This window comes from Salmo salar, chromosome ssa03 (assembly GCF_905237065.1).
Source record: "Salmo salar chromosome ssa03, Ssal_v3.1, whole genome shotgun sequence".
NCBI classification, from domain to species: domain Eukaryota; kingdom Metazoa; phylum Chordata; class Actinopteri; order Salmoniformes; family Salmonidae; genus Salmo; species Salmo salar.
Genome location: NC_059444.1, coordinates 33,397,012 through 33,413,061, shown reverse-complemented (window position 1 = coordinate 33,413,061; position 16,050 = coordinate 33,397,012). Strand labels below are relative to the sequence as shown.

General features: G+C 42.4%; 1 protein-coding gene across 13 annotated transcripts in view; it reads right to left on the bottom strand.

Annotated features, from left to right (window-relative positions):
* obscnb (obscurin, cytoskeletal calmodulin and titin-interacting RhoGEF b) overlaps window positions 1-16,050 on the bottom strand; it is a 116,408-nt gene that overhangs the window by 99,208 nt on the left and 1,150 nt on the right. For all 13 annotated transcript variants that reach the window (XM_045714736.1, XM_045714737.1, XM_045714745.1 and 10 more), the window contains exons 2-6: window positions 5,805-6,903; window positions 1,748-2,017; window positions 1,112-1,372; window positions 599-904; window positions 110-376 (exon numbers count right to left, since the gene is read on the bottom strand). In XM_045714736.1, the coding sequence (XP_045570692.1) occupies window positions 110-376; window positions 599-904; window positions 1,112-1,372; window positions 1,748-2,017; window positions 5,805-6,894 (2,194 nt within the window). In that variant the 5' untranslated portion in view covers window positions 6,895-6,903. The remainder of the gene's footprint in view (window positions 1-109; window positions 377-598; window positions 905-1,111; window positions 1,373-1,747; window positions 2,018-5,804; window positions 6,904-16,050) is intronic.

The following is a 16,050-nucleotide window of genomic DNA, read 5'->3' as shown; positions in this document are numbered from 1 at the left end:
CTGTATATAGAGCCTCTATATAGGCAAGTCTTAGCATCAATCTAATGAAGACATGCACATTCAACCCACAGTTCTTATTCTTGGCATTGCTCTCTATTCCAGTGCTTACCCTTCACTTGGAGTATACAAGTGCTCTCGGAGCCACCGCCCACAAATTTGATCACGGCTCCATTCATCTCCATCAAGACAGTTCGGATCGTCAGCGTATGTGTGGTCTTTTGGCGTGTGATGAGGTAGTCAGCCCCACTCCGCAGGAGGCAGCCGTTGATAGACCAGAAGCCAGAGCACACGGCAGACAGGTCCACGGAGAGGGAGGCCTCCTCGCCTGAGATGGCTGTGCTGTTCATCAGGCCAGTCTTCACCTCTGCAGAGGGCTCTGGAAAAAAGGGGTAAAATAAATCACGTCACTATGCTTCATTCAAAAGCTGCATGCTGGGGTTTTACTGAAGTGATAAACTCTGGAGAGGGTGTGGTTTATAGGATGTATTGTCTCACAGCTAGGGGTTTAGAGTTTATTATTCGTATTGTTAAGCCAGAGACGGAGAGAAATAAATGACACATGGGGGAGTAATAACAATGAGATGTTTCTCTGTCTCACCGAGGTAGAAGGTGCCAGGCACCTCCATGTATTGACTCTGGCCGTAGTCGTTGACTGCGGAGATGCGGAACTGGTAGCTGGCCTCCTCTGTGATATTCTGGATCGTGATCTCAGTAAAGGGGCTGATCTCCATGCCATTGCACCTCTGCCAGGTCTGGGCACCCACCTTCCTCCTCTCTACCATGTACCCTTTGATGGGCACGGGGCGGTCACTGTCTGGGGGGGACCAGTGGAGGGTGATGGACGAGTCGGTCTTGTTACGCACCACCACGTCGATAGGGGGATCTGGAGGGTGCTTTCTGGCAGCTGCGGAGGGAGGTGAAGTTTGATTAGGCTCATGTATGTATGATACATCCTGAGATAATTCTAAGTGATATGATGTATCTGCAGATGTACATCACATAAGAGTAACCTTTGTGATGGGATTTTTCAGAAGTGTATTCTAATTTAGGATTCCCTTATTTAGTGTCGTGATAGGAAAAGGGCTTTGGGTCTGTGTTCTATGTAGTTCACCCGCGACAGAGAATCGTGTGGAGGTCTTGCAGTCTCCAGCCACAAAGGCCACCTCTCCTGAGTCGTCGGCCTGGCAGTGGCTGATGGTTAGCGTGTACTGTCTGAGGGTGCACGCAATGGATATCCGTGTGTCCGGCTTCAGACGCTCGCCGTTGCGTGTCCAGTAGGTGTCAGAACTGGGGTGCTCCAGCTCAACGCAGAAGATCACTGTATCACTCACCGACACTACAGTCCTCCTGGGAAGCTTCTTAATGATGTTCCCTGGAAGTGACAAGCACAGGGGTCACCAAAGGGCAGGTGTAGTGTGGTCTACAACGCTGCAGCACTAACACTGTGTAAACTAAATACCAAGGTTATTGTCCCCTGGAGAGGTCATAAATGAAATTGGATACCCCCTTTGCACCGATACAGTATTTTCACAGTATCGTTTGACAGTAATATGCAGTAATGCCTATTCCTTGACGAAACTGCACAACATGTCATTGTAAACTAAAGCAGTGTTAACTTCTATCTTACATGTTTCCCATCAAAGTATATGTAGGAATGATCTCAATGTTGATGATGTTGCCTTATCTGTTAATGGATACATCAGAAGGTTGTCAGAAGACTAGAGAGACAAGAAAATGGCTCTACTACCCAGCACAGTGAGCTCGGCTACGGTGCGGCTCCCCTCCTTCATCTCGCAGATGTAGACGGCATCATCATTAGTGGTGACATTGCGGATGGTGAGGCGACGCATGGTCCCCTCCTCCTCCATGCAGTACTTGGAGCTGTCCTCCAGACGTGTCTCCTCCATGAACCAGCTGGCCTGGCTAGCCGAAACGGGCACCTCACACAGCAGCATGGCCGTCATCTTCTCCTGGACCTCCACATCCTGCAGCTTCCTCCTGAACGGCACCTTGGGCTCTGAGGATCATGGGAAGAGCGCAGAATAATTCTCAAAAGGTGAGGAAAATTATGCATATTGGTAGATACTATTGGGGTAGGTTCCTTGTTCGTTGTCAATCATTTGCTTATTGGTGAAATCAGCAATCAGACAATATCTTTAAGTAATTCAATCATTCATTTATTAATGTAATTGCAGACAGAAGTTGACAACGGGAACATAGCACGCATGTTCCTGAGTAAGTTCTGCCAATAGGAAAGGGTCCAAGTTGCTTTAATATGCTTGCAGTCCCCTAGTGATGTAAGTGCCTACGTCAACACCTTCTACTCATGAGACCAAGCCCATGGTCAAACAAATAAATAAAATAATGTACTTTTTACTCCATACATTTTCCCTGACACCCAAAATACTCGTTACATTTTGACAGGAAAATGGTCCAATTCACACTTATCAAGAGAACATCCCTGGTCATCCCTACTGCCTCTGATCTGGTGGACTCACTAAACACAATTGTTTTGTTCGTAAATTAGTGTTGGAGTGTGCCCCTGGCTATCCTTAAAAAAATGTAAAAAATAATTGTGCCGCCTGGTTTGCTTAATATAAGGAATTTGAAATTGTTTATACTTTTACTTTTGATAGTTAAGTGCATTTTAGCAATTCCATTTACTTTTGATTCTTAAGTATATTTAAAACCAAAAACTTTTAGACTTTTACTCAAGTAGTATTTTACTGGGTGACTTTCACTTTTACTTGAGTCATTTTCTATAATGGTATCTTGAGTGGGTTGAGTCACTGACGTGATTTTCCTGTCTGGGTTGACGCCCCCCCTTGGGTTGTGCCGTGGCGGAGATCTTTGTGGACTATAAGTAAGGTGGACTATAAGTACTATAGGCTAGCTAGTAATTTGGTGGTTGAAGATTACCCTCTAGTGGTGTTGGGGATGTGCTTTGGCAAAGTGGGTGGAGTTATATCCTGCCTGTTTGGCCCTGTCCGGGGGTATCATCGGATGGGGCCACAGTGTCTCCCGACCCCTCCAGTCTCAGCCTCCAGTATTTATGCTGCAGTAGTTTATGTGTCGGGGGGCTAGGGTCAGTCTGTTATATCTGGAGTATTTCTCCTGTCTTATCCGGTGTCCTGTGTGAATTTAAGTATGCTCTCTCTAATTCTTTCTTTCTCTCTCTCGGAGGACCTGAGCCCTAGGACCATGCCTCAGGACTACCTGGTCTGATGACTCCTTGCTGTCCCCAGTCCACCTGGCCGTGTTGCTGCTCCAGTTTAAACTGTTCTGCCTGCGGCTATGGAACCCTGACCTGTTCACCGGAAGTGCTACCTGTCCAAGACCTGCTGTTTTCAACTCTCTAGAGACAGCAGGAGCGGTAGAGATACTCTGAATGATCAGCTATGAAAAGCCAACTGACATTTACTCCTGAGGTGCTGACCTGTTGCACCCTCAACAGCCACTGTGATTATTATTATTTGACCCTGCTGGTCATCTATGAACATTTGAACATCTTGGCCATGTTCTGTTATAATCTCCACCTGGCACAGCCAGAAGAGGACTGGCCACCCCTCAGAGCCAGGTTCCTCTCTAGGTTTCTTCCTAGGTTCTGGCCTTTCTAGGGAGTTTTTCATAACCACTGTGCTTCTACACCTGCATTGCTTGCTGTTTGGGGTTTTAGGCTGGGTTTCTGTACAGCACTTTGAGATATCAGCTTATGTAAGAAGGGCTTCATAAATACATTTGATTTGATATCTTTACTTTTACTCAAGTATGCCAATTGAGTACTTTTTCCACCACTGATTAATAATGCTTTAGTTCTCTACGATGTAACTGTCTGTTAACTTTATTATGGAATGAGTTTACAAGGCAATTTACAGTGGGTTCAAAATAGTGCCTTATGCTTTTGGGAAAATCATATTCACTTACATTTTGGGTAAGCCTTTATGTGCTGCTCTCATCTTTACACATATCCTATCATCTAAATGTGTGTGTTTTGAACGTTTGGCTGGGACTTTGACTACTGAGTAGGTTTCTATTATGACCTTTTCCAAAGTTGCTTCTTGCATCTCAGGGGGGTTATCAAATTATCTGGTATTAATAGGAACACTGGTGCATACAGGGCAGAGGGATACAGCCCCTCTCCTTTGCAAATCCCCCGACAAAATCCTATAAAACAACAACACAACAACAAGGCAGGCATGTCGAGTATCCATTATCTGGCGTCAATTATAACCAGACACAACCAAATGCCAGCCATAGGCTCTGCACTCGCTGTCAAATTGAGACAGAGATTAACAACCGCCATTGATAATCCATGCTCCAGGCTTCTAGCCAATTAGGGGTGGCTCATGGAAAGTCACCCTAGCTCTGGCGCCTGGGGGTTACAGCGGGCTAATAGCCACTGTGAAATACTCATCACCGGCAGAAAATAGATGAAACACAACACTCCTCCTTCATATCGCTGCCAGCATTCCACCACTTAGTTGCGCAGTTTAAGTCTACAGTATGTTGGAGAATAGTAAATCTGTGCTCAGGTGAACGTTTTAGCTTACTTTGGTTAATTCTGGTGGGGTAGACCAGGGGAGAACGACCACCCCTCTCATCAAGTCATGAAGTTCAAGGCTGACTGCGGTACTGCAAGCATTGTTTGCAGAAAACAGGATTCCCCATTATAGTGAATGGGGAAATGGCAATCTTTGTTGTCAATCTAACTCAATGAAAAGGGGCAGAACTGAGCTAGCCTGCAACGCCACTACCTGGGCTAGCTCAAACTGCGCATGTTATGTCTCCATGAGACGCCATCTTAAATGCGCTATTGAGTCTTCACATAGGAATGAATGGTGTCACATGAGCGATGGTTTTGTCCATTCAAATATACAGTCATTGGTGTAGACAGACTTGTTGAGATTAATTTCAGAAAGAGCATGACTGTATAACATTATACACTATCTCAAGCGAAACACTCAGTTAACCTCAGATTCCTTTAGCTATCATGCTTATACTCTCTTTGAAACCAATGTTTTGAAGTACACAAGCCCAATACAGGGGGACCTTGACATCACAAGACTGACAAACTGTTATGCAGGCTTGCATTGCAGACAGCTATATTTAAAATATATATATTTATAATATATATACTAGTCCAGTATCAGCAATTCATATAGAGCCATGAGAGTTAATCTAAGGTCATCTCCCTACATGACAAGCATTGTCATGTCCCTCCATGTTTCATTAATCATTTTATTGAAAAACTACCCTCACTTTTACCTCAGCAGCCAAGTGATGAACTAGACTTGGGAGTAAGGCAATGCGAGATATTTAAAAACTAATGCTAAACATTTTATTTTAGAATGGAGAAATTGAAATTATCATACAGAGAGTAAATTCATTATTTTACATAATTTACAGTATATTGAAATACTGTACCAACATAACAGCATATTCAGTGGCGTAGCGCATTTTAGTGGGGCCCCCCGCAAGGTCCGAGCAAGGCCCCCCCATTGCAAAAAAAGAAAACATTGTAATTTTTTTTGCAATGGGGTATAGACTCCAAAAAATCAGTTTAATAGCTAATCTCGTGCTATTTTACACATTTTGTCATGAGGCTGAGAGAAAAATCTGAAGTTTTAAAGCTAATTTCCCGTCATTCCAAAAAATGAAATCATGGCTTATGGCGTGTTCATATGCTATCTGGGGGCCCGACCTCCAGGGGAACCCCAACCATGAGGGCTGCGGGGGCGTGTGCTACACCAGTGAGCATACTGTATATCAAGCTTGTCAAAAGGTTTCAAAAAAGCTCTTCTTACCTTTAACAATCACCAGCACAGCACTGTAGGTTTGTCCAGCCATATTGGAGGCATTACAGGTGTACAGGCCATTGTCGCTCTGCTTGCAGTACAGGATCTTGAGGATGAAATTCTCGGCCTGGTCCTCATACATGATGTGCCTTCGTCCCTCGCCGATGTTCGTCCCATCCTTCCTCCAGATGATATGAGGCTTGGGGTGACCCGTCACGAAGCAGCTGAGCTTGGCATGCTTGCCCTCAGTCACCGTGCAGGTGCGGGTGAAGACGCTTTTGGGTAGCTGGCTGATCAGTGCTGCGCTGCCGTGGTCCAGACCCAGACCGCTCAGCCCGTCTGTGACCATAGTGGTGGCCGTGGAAGAGGTGGTGGTGGAGTTGTGAGAGGAGCTGCTGGTCTCTGCTGCGCGGTAGATGGAGATCCCTTCTTTACGCTTCTGCATGTGGGAGAGGAGGGAGGTGCTCTTGTCCTGGCCCAGGTGACGGGAGTCCTGGGTGTCTATGACCAAGGTGGCGGCAGAGTTCGACCTGCCCACCGAGTTCTGGGCGCGGCAGGTATACATGCCGCTGTCTAGGCTGCGCACGCTCTGGATCCTCAGGGAGCTGCTGTCGCCGTCCGAGGACACCTTGATGCGGTTTGTCTCGGCTAGGTAACGCCCGTCCTTATCCCAGTCAAATTTGGGCTCTGGGTAAGCAGCAACCCGGCAGTGGAAGACCACATCGCCCCCCAGACCCACGCGTGCAGAGGTAGGCTTGACCATGAAGACGGGGGCCCTCTCCACCATCTCCTGTGGAAGGCCTACATGAAGGGTTACACATGCGTATGCCTCCCCGACGTTGTTTTTGGCCCGGCACATGTACAGGCCGCTGTCTTCCAGGGTTAGATCGTAGATGGTGAGGCGGTAGACATTACCATCATCCACCGTCTTGAAGCGGCCCCCAGAGGTCAGACGTAGCTTCTCCTTTTCCCAGGTAATCAGTAGGGTGGGGTTGCCCACGATGGTGCAGCTTAGAGTGGCATCCTTGCCCACGCACACTGCGAACGCTTTGGGCCGCGTGAGGAATCTGGGGGCCCCTCCAAACAGGTTCTGGTCCATTACTTGTTCCTAGATTACCAAGGAAATAATGCCATTTAGAATAGAAACACACAATTGAAAGGAATCAATTCATGAGTATAGAATATAGAAGTATAGAATAATATATCCAGTAAGTGAGGGTAATATAGATACACTTATAGAAAAATACTAAGATATATCAAGATCATGAGGCAAAAAAAGCAAGATGTCCTATTGTTGTTGTCAATCATTTAAATCACTTGCCTCTTGAACTACAATGTCACACATGTATGACACTACACGACCTCTAGTGTCTCATCCTTCTCATGCCTGACACTAATGCCTAACATGATCATGTAATAACACTACACCAGGAAGTAATGACTTGAAGGTTTGGAAAACCTTGTTCTCACATAGAGGCATAATGTGTTTGAGTGTGCCACTACGGAGTGAATTGTTTGCTGCAAATTGAGATAGTTTTCATAGGAACTTGGAAGAATGTGTTAACATGCCTCACACATGGCTCAGATATTTTTAGTGAAGTCTGTCTGCCATGGAAGTCAACAAAATTTAAGATATGCATTGATGACTAATAACTACGGTTCAAAAAGGACATACACATTTTTTTAAAACATTATCTCGTTATGTTGAGATCCCAACTTATTTATCTCAAGATCACGACATAACAAAAGTTGTTTTTTCTATAATCACAAGATAATTTTCTCACGATCACGACATAACAAATGTTGTTTTGTCGAGATTACGAGATAAACTCTGTAAATAGGAGTGGACACATTGATGATAGAGTGACTGAATGGCTGGGGTGGCAAAGCCCACAGTGGATCAGCACATATCGTAATTTCCGGACTATAAGCCGCAACTTTTTTCCCAGGCTTTGAACCTCGCGGCTTAAACAATGACGCGGCTAATATATGGATTTTTCCCGCTTTCAAATTTAAAAATTTAAAATTAAACACATTCTGTGACGTGCTCAGTTTTTTGCCGGCATGAAGCTTTCATTAGACCAATGAAATTGCCGAACGGGTTAAGGTCAAACAACTTTTTTGTTTACTGTTTAGATTTAATCGAGCGCGCTCAAACTTCCCATCATTCAGATTACGGTAGTCATTTTGTCACCCCCATCATGGCAAAGACACGGAGAAATGCATATGATGCAGCTTTCAAGTTGAAGGCGATTGATCTGGCTGTTGGAAAAGGAAATAGAGCTGCTGCACGGGAGCTTGGTCTGGAGCAATGACTTTCTTGGTAGGCTACTGTTTACTGCAAATTTTTTATTTTTTGTTACAAGCCGTGTTTCGTTAAAGCCTATTTATTTTTGTTACAAGCCGTGTTTCGTTAAAGCCTATTTATTTTTGTTACAAGCCGTGTTTCGTTAAAGCCTGTGTAAAGTTCATTTGTTTCAATGTACCGGTAGGCACCTGCGGCTTTTAGACATGTGCGGCTTATTTATGTTCGAAATAAAAAAAATGTTTTAATTCAGTGGGTGCGGCTTATATTCAGGTGCGCTTAATAGTCCGGAAATTACGGTATGTTTTTATTGATTGCTACACTAAAGATGGTGCATTTCATGCTAACATCATGCTTTCATTTGTGTTTGGAGCTCATTATCAGTTTATAAGTTAGAAGGTTAGCAAGCTGAATGTCCCTGATCTTGAGCTAAGTAAGAGTTCTTGGGGCATCTAATCCATCGTGGGGCATTTAAGCTCTGAATGATGCCTGACAGGTAACTCTGAGTCTGTATGCCACCCCCAAGACCAGAGCCAATCGCAAGCAACAATGTAGCTAGCATGGCTGGTCTTGTAAGCAAGCTATCTAGCTAGTTAGTAGATTTTTTTTACAATGTTTTCAAACTGATAAGTGACACGTATTAATGACAAAATAACATGAAAAACAAAAATATATAAATATATACGGTTCCAGTCAAAAGTTTGGACACACCTACTCATTCCAGGGTTTTTCTTTATTTTTACTATTTTCTACATTGTAGAATAATAGTGAAGACATCAAAACTATGAAATAACACATATGGAATCATGTAGTAACCAAAAAAGTGTTAAACAAATCAAAGCATATTTTATATATGAGATTATTCAAACTAGCCACCCTTTGCCTTGATGACAGTTTTGCACAATCTTGGCAATGTCTCAACCAGCTTCATGAGGTAGTTATCTGGAATGCATTTCACTTAACAGGTGTTCTTTGTTAAAAGTTAATTTGTGGAATTTCTTTCCTTCTTAATGCATTTGAGCCAATCAGTTGTGTTGTAACAAGGTATGGGTGGTATAGGGAGGATAGCCTTATCTGGTAAAATACCAAGTCCATATTATGTCAAGAACAGCTCAAATAAGCAAAGAGAAACGACAGTCTATCATTACTTTAAGACATGAAGATCAGACAATTTGGAAAATGTCAAGAACTTTTAAAGTTTCTTCAAGTGCAGTAGCAAAAACCATCAAGCACTATTATGAAACTGGCTCTCATGAGGACCCAGAGTTAACTCTGCTGCAGAGGATAAGTTCATTAGAGTTACCAGCCTCAGAAATTGCAGCCCAAATAAATGCTTCACAGAGTTCAAGTAACAGACACATCTCAACATCAACTGTTCAGAGGAGACTATGTAAATCAGGCCTTCATGGTCAAAATACTGCTAAAGGACACCAATAATAAGAAGAGACTTGCTTGGGCCAAGAAACACGAGGAATGGACATTAGACAAGAGGAAATCTGTCCTTTGGTCTGATGAGTCCAAATTTGGCGTGTCTTTGTGAGATGCAGGGTAGGTGAATGGATGATCTCTGCATGTGTAGTTCACACCATGAAGCATGGAGGAGTAGGTGTGATGGTGTGAGGGTGCTTTGCTGGTGACACTGTCTGTGATTTATTTAGAATTCAAAGCACACTTAACCAGCATGGCTACCACAGCATTCTGCAGCGATACGCCATCCCATCTGGTTTGCGCTTAGTGGAACTATAAACCAACACACCTCCAGGCTGTGCAAGGGTTATTTGACAAAGAAGGAGAGTGATGGAGTGCTGCATCAGATGACCTGGCCTCCACAATCACCCGACCTCAACCCAATTGACATGGTTTGTAATGAGTTGGACCGCAGAGTGAAAGAAAAGCAGGAACCAGTGCTTAGCATATGTGGGAACTCCTTCAAGAATGCTGGAAAAGCATTCCAGGTGAAGCTGGTTGAAAGAATGCCAAGAGTGTGCAAAGCTGTCATCAAGGCAACGGGTGGTTACTTTGAAGACTCTAAAATCGAAAATATTTTTATTTATTTGTTACTACATGATTCTGTATGTGTTATTTCATAGTTTTGATGTCTTCACTATTATTCTACAATGTAGAAAATAGTAAACATAAAGAAAAACCCTTGAATTAGTAGGTATGTCCAAACTTTTGACTGGTACTGTATATATATTATATATATAGTTTTAGCTAAACACATGTGGCTCAAAACAGGTGGGGCTCTGCCATATCAGTTATGCAAGCTAACAACCAGCATAGATAACAGACTAGCTTGCTAGCTTTCTTCCTAGCTAACGAGACTACCTAGCTAACTAGCTAGCTGACAAGACTAGCCAAGTTAGCTGCTTTGTTCCTTGCATGCGATTGGCTGTGGTCTTGGGGACAGCCTGGGAGACAGGGCTGCTGGTCAGGCATCGTTCAGGGCTTAAATGGGGTCAACACAGTGACAGGGCTCCTTGATGAAGTGGTTATCATGCATCTGAACAAATTAATGGATTATATGTGGTACTTTGATTATCTCTTGATCTCCACAAAACAACTTTTGTGATCATGAGAAAATTATTTTGTGATCTCGATAAAACAACTTTTGTTATGTAGTAATCATGAGTTAAATAAGTTGTTATCTCAATATAACGTGGGAACTATTTGTTTTTATTAATATGTCCTCTCTAGACTTCTGTAGATAACAATAGTATCTCAGTAGTTAAAACATTTATAGAGCAAATCCCACAGCCTAGTAGAGAGTTGTTTAACAGGTCTTTACTTTATCTGTTTACAATTACATAACCACTACACAATGCTGACTTAAAATTCAACGACAAAATACACAAAGCATGCTGTAAATTTGGTGACTTTTAAGAACACATTGCACATAATGTTTCTAGGTTACGTCAAATTGTGACATTCAATGTAACAATCTGCATTTTTATCATTTTGTATAGCACATTTGCCAACCCTGGACAGAGACCCAACTAAAACACTGTGATATAGAGTAAACAACATCACTTTTTTTTTTGCCTGTTATTTTGTCATTAATACGTGTCACATATTACTTTGCAAACAATCATAGAGTTAATAAAGCTGCATAGAAACATGGTTCTTTTTTGCTTTCTTGAGTAAGGCAGCTGCAAAATGTAGGTGTTTCAGCCTAGCTAGGTGCTTTTTGTGGTGGTGGGGAAGCCAGCGGAAAATACGGAGCGTAAGGGTTGGTAATGTTCTCTAGTTGCGCCGTGATTGGCTCAGTGATTGGCTTCTGTCACTCATGGGAACACTACGTCACCGCAAAATCTACGAGGAGAACTCGAAGTTCAAGCCCCTTGGGTGCTGCCATAGATTTACATTAGAAGTGCCTATCCAAGAAGGCTCAAGATCATTGGTCACAAAGAAAATGACGTCAAATCATATTATATACGATTGCAGTGTGACGTAGGCAATCAACCAGACCCCTATCACTATCAAGGTCAAATAACACCTACAGTACACACTTCCATAAAAAGGTGCATCGAAAGTGGAGCAGTTGGATTCCCACTGGGCACAAACTGGTTGAATAAAAAAATGTAAACGTAATTTGTCAACAACAACAAAAGTTATCATCGTAAACTGTTGTTTTGAGGGTGAAATTTCAAGCACATGATTATGTTATCATGGTAACCAAATTTCAACATAAATGACTTCTATCCACAGTTTTCATACGAGTAAAGTCATACGGTATAAAACTACATCACGACAGCTGTGATGGAAACAGGACTTTTCGGTACAATTGTGCAAATGCTGGCAGATAATTTGTTCGTTGGACATGGTGCGATCTTTTTGTGCCTGTAAAATGTATTTTGCTAGAAATGTCGGTGAAAATTCCTTTATGCGCAAATATTGATATAATAACCATCATACTGAAATCAATTTAGAGTCACGTGATAATATGGTGCGTGATCCTCCCACTACGACTCTGGAAACCATGCCGTTTGTTAGGCTACAGAAGACATACATTGTGATGAACTTCACAGGGTGGTGAAAGTGTACGGTGATGAGCTTGATGCTCCTTTCCAATAAATATTGAGGATCTTATTCTGGTGACATGATCGATGCTTGACTGCCGTTTGACAGATAAAAATATTCTCGCGATTCTCGTGATGGAAACACAGTGAACTTAACATTTTTAATCGGTACATGAAAACTCTAAAGTCATTAAGCACTGACTTTTATCTGCAATAAATTAGTTTGGTGGAAACACCACTGATGGAAAAATGCATATATTGTCTTTATACGGAGTTTTGAATATTCACATGAACATCTGTCGCCAATTGGATGGAACCGTATCTATAGACCAACCTTGTATGAAATATGTTGAATTTGTACCTTGAAAACAACGTCAGCTCTTCAACATTATATCCGCTATCAGAATAAAAAGCTGTAGGTTGAGCAGCACCTACTACTGGAGAATATATCTATATAGAGCTACCCTTTGGCCTACCATTCAGGGTTTTATTTTAAATTTTATGTTGTAATTTCCCCCGGTTTTGTGATATCCAATTGCAATCTTGTCTCATCGCTGCAACTCCCAACGGGCTCAGGAGAGGTCATGCGTCCTCCCGAAACATGACCCGCCAAGCCTCGCTTCTTAACACCCGCACACTTAACCCGGAAGCCAGCCGTACCAATTTGTCGGAGGACTGACGACCGAGTCAGCCTCCAGGCGCCCGGCCAGCCCCAAGGAGTAGCTAGAGCGCGATGAGCCAAGTAAAGCCTCCCCGTCCAAACCCTCCCCTAACCCGGACGATGCTGGGCGAATTGTGCCTCACCGTATGGGACTCCCGGTTACGGCTGGGATAGAACCCCAGGCTGTAATGACGCCGCAACACTGCGATGCAGTGCCTTGACCGCTACGCCACTGGAGAGACCATCCATGGTTTTAACCAAGCCCAGCCCTGCTTACCTATGATGTTTTCACTGAATATTACCAATGTGCGATTATGAGAAGGATTGGTGAGAAATCTCGACTTAAAAACTAAATAGATTCACTGTTCCAATCAAGTCATTCCAAAAGGTATGTTTAACAGAGCAAATGAAATGTGACCATACTTTATCACTCATATATCATCAATTATGTTATTTAGCCCTATATAGCATTCACAAAGTCATCAACAGCTATTGTTTCAATTCTATCCAGAATTCAGCTAAAGAAATACAATAAAATAGGCCTAGGGTTTCAAGCTTTGGTTGATTATTGATATTTAGTGATTTTGTCAAAGCAACCAAATATCAACATTTGAAGGAGATGTACCTTCTGTTTAGATACTGCCATCTCTGCCACTTACTTAGTCTGGCTTTAATTCCAGTTTGTCTACAAATTATTAGTTGATATGTTGGATTCACATCTCAATCTCAACCAAAAACAAAAGTCAAAGAATAGGACAAAAATATATATAATAATATCCTTCAAATGTTAATATTTGTTTGTGTTGACAACCAAACACAATTCAATTCAATAATTCAATTCAATAATTCACTCACATAGACATACAGCGCCTTCGGAAAGTATTCAGACCCCTTGACTTTTTCCACATTTTGTACTTGCCTAGTTAAATAAAGGATACATTTTTTTTTTAAACAGTGCATGTCAGAGCACAAACCAAGCCAATGATGTCAATGGAATTGTCTGTAGAGCTCTGTGAATTGTTTCGAGGCACAGATCTGGAGAGAGTAACAAAAAATGTCTGCAGCATTGAAGGTCCCCAAGAACACAGTGGCCTCCATCATTCTTACACGGAAGAAGTTTGGAAGCACCAAGACTCTTCCTTGAGCTGGCCGACCGGCAAAACTGAGCAGTTGGGGGAGGAGGGCCTTGGTCAGGGAGGTGACCAAGAACCCAATGGTCACTCTGACAGAGCTCTAGAGTTCCTCTGTGGAGCTGGGAGAACCTTCCAGAAGGACAACCATCTCTGCAGCACTCCACCAATCAGGCCTTTATGGTAGAGTGGCCAGACAGAACCACTCCCCAGTAAAAGGCCCATGACAACCCACTTGGAGTAAGCCAAAAGGCACCTAAAGAATCTCAGACCATGAGAAACAAGATTATCTGGTCTGATGAAACCAAGATTGAACTCTTTGGCCTGAATGCCAGGCGTCACGTCTGGAGGAAACCTGGCACTATACCTACTGTGAAGCATGGTGGTGGCAGCATCATGCTGTGGGGATGTTTTTCAGCGGCAGGGACTTGGAGACTAGTCAGGATCAAGTCAAAGATAAATGGAGCAAAGTACAGAAAGATCCTTGATCAAAACCTGCTCCAGAGCACTCAGGCCCTCAGACTGGGCCAAAGGTTCACCTTCCAACAGGACAACGACCCTAAGCACACAGCCAAGACAATGCAGGAGTGGCTTCGGGACAAGTCTCTGAATGTCCTTGAGTGGCCCAGCCAGTCTGGACATGAACCCGATCTAACATCTCTGAAGAGACCTGAAAATAGCTGTGCAGCAACGCTCCCCATCCAACCTTTCTAGGGAGTTTTTCCTAGCCACCGTGCTTCTACACCTGCATTGCTTGCTGTTTGCGGTTTTAGGCTGAGTTTCTGTACAGCACTTTGAGATATCAGCTGATGTAAGAAGGGCTATATAAATACATTTGATTTGATTTGATTTGAACCTGACGGAGCTTGAGAGGATCTGCAGAGAAGAATGGGAGAAACTCCTCAAATACAGGTGTGCCAAGCTTGTAGCGTCATACCCAAGAAGTGTTGAGGCTGTAATCGCTGCCAAAGGTGCTTCAACAAAGTACTGAGTAAAGGGTCTGAATACTTCTGTAAATGTGATATTTCAGTTTTTAAGTTAGCAAGAATTTCTAGAAACCTGTTTTTGTTTTGTCATTATGGGGTATTGTGTGTAGATTGATGAGGAAAAATAACAATTTAATCAATTTTAGAATAAGGCTGTGTGGATATACACACATCCACACACACACACACACACACACACACACACACACACACACACACACACACACACACACACACACACACACACACACAGAAACACTGTTATATACACACATCACAATTGCTGTTACCAGACTCAAATATACTATTGCACAATTTAAACACTTGCAAATCCCCCTTTTCTCTGATACAAGTTATGTGTAAATATTGGACTATAAATTGTACCTTCCTGTATTATACTCAAATGTTTATTCTATTCTACTGAACCATTTACTTTATGTTCCTATTCTTATCTTTTAATATTTCTTATTGTTGTTGCATTGTCGAGAAGGAACCTGCAAGTACGGATTTAGTTGGATGGTGTATACCACGTGTATCCTGTGCATAGTACCATCAAAATGTGAAACAATATCACTTTTGAAATACAATTAAAACCCTACAATACATATCCTATTAACTATTAAAGTTAACAAATGATATGTCGGATTCACATCTCCAACTCAACGAAAAATACAAGTTAAAGAATGGGATTAAGCCATTGGCTCAAATGAAACTTTCCAAGCACTAGATAGATCTCCTTTAAACGTTGATATTTGGTCGCATTGCCAACCAAACACAATTCAATATTACTTTTGTAATCCGATAAATAGCCTAAAGTTAAGGCTATCTTACAAACTAATGTAACATTCAACTTTCCAATGAATAACACATCCATGGTCACATTTTGAGTGTTAACTATACATTTCTTTTAATGTAATCATATAGAGCGTGCATGTTCAAGATAACATGCATAGGTCGTGGAGATCATCACAATTCCTGTAATAATCTGCGCAGAATCTCGAACTTCATTGATTACTAGCATTATGTACTTTTAATGTAGGCTAATCTCAATTGCAATCCAGGTAATTTGGTTCTGCTATTAGATGAACCACAGTGATAACACATTCATCTGTTATATAAAAAAATATATATATATATCTGACATTCAATTCCCA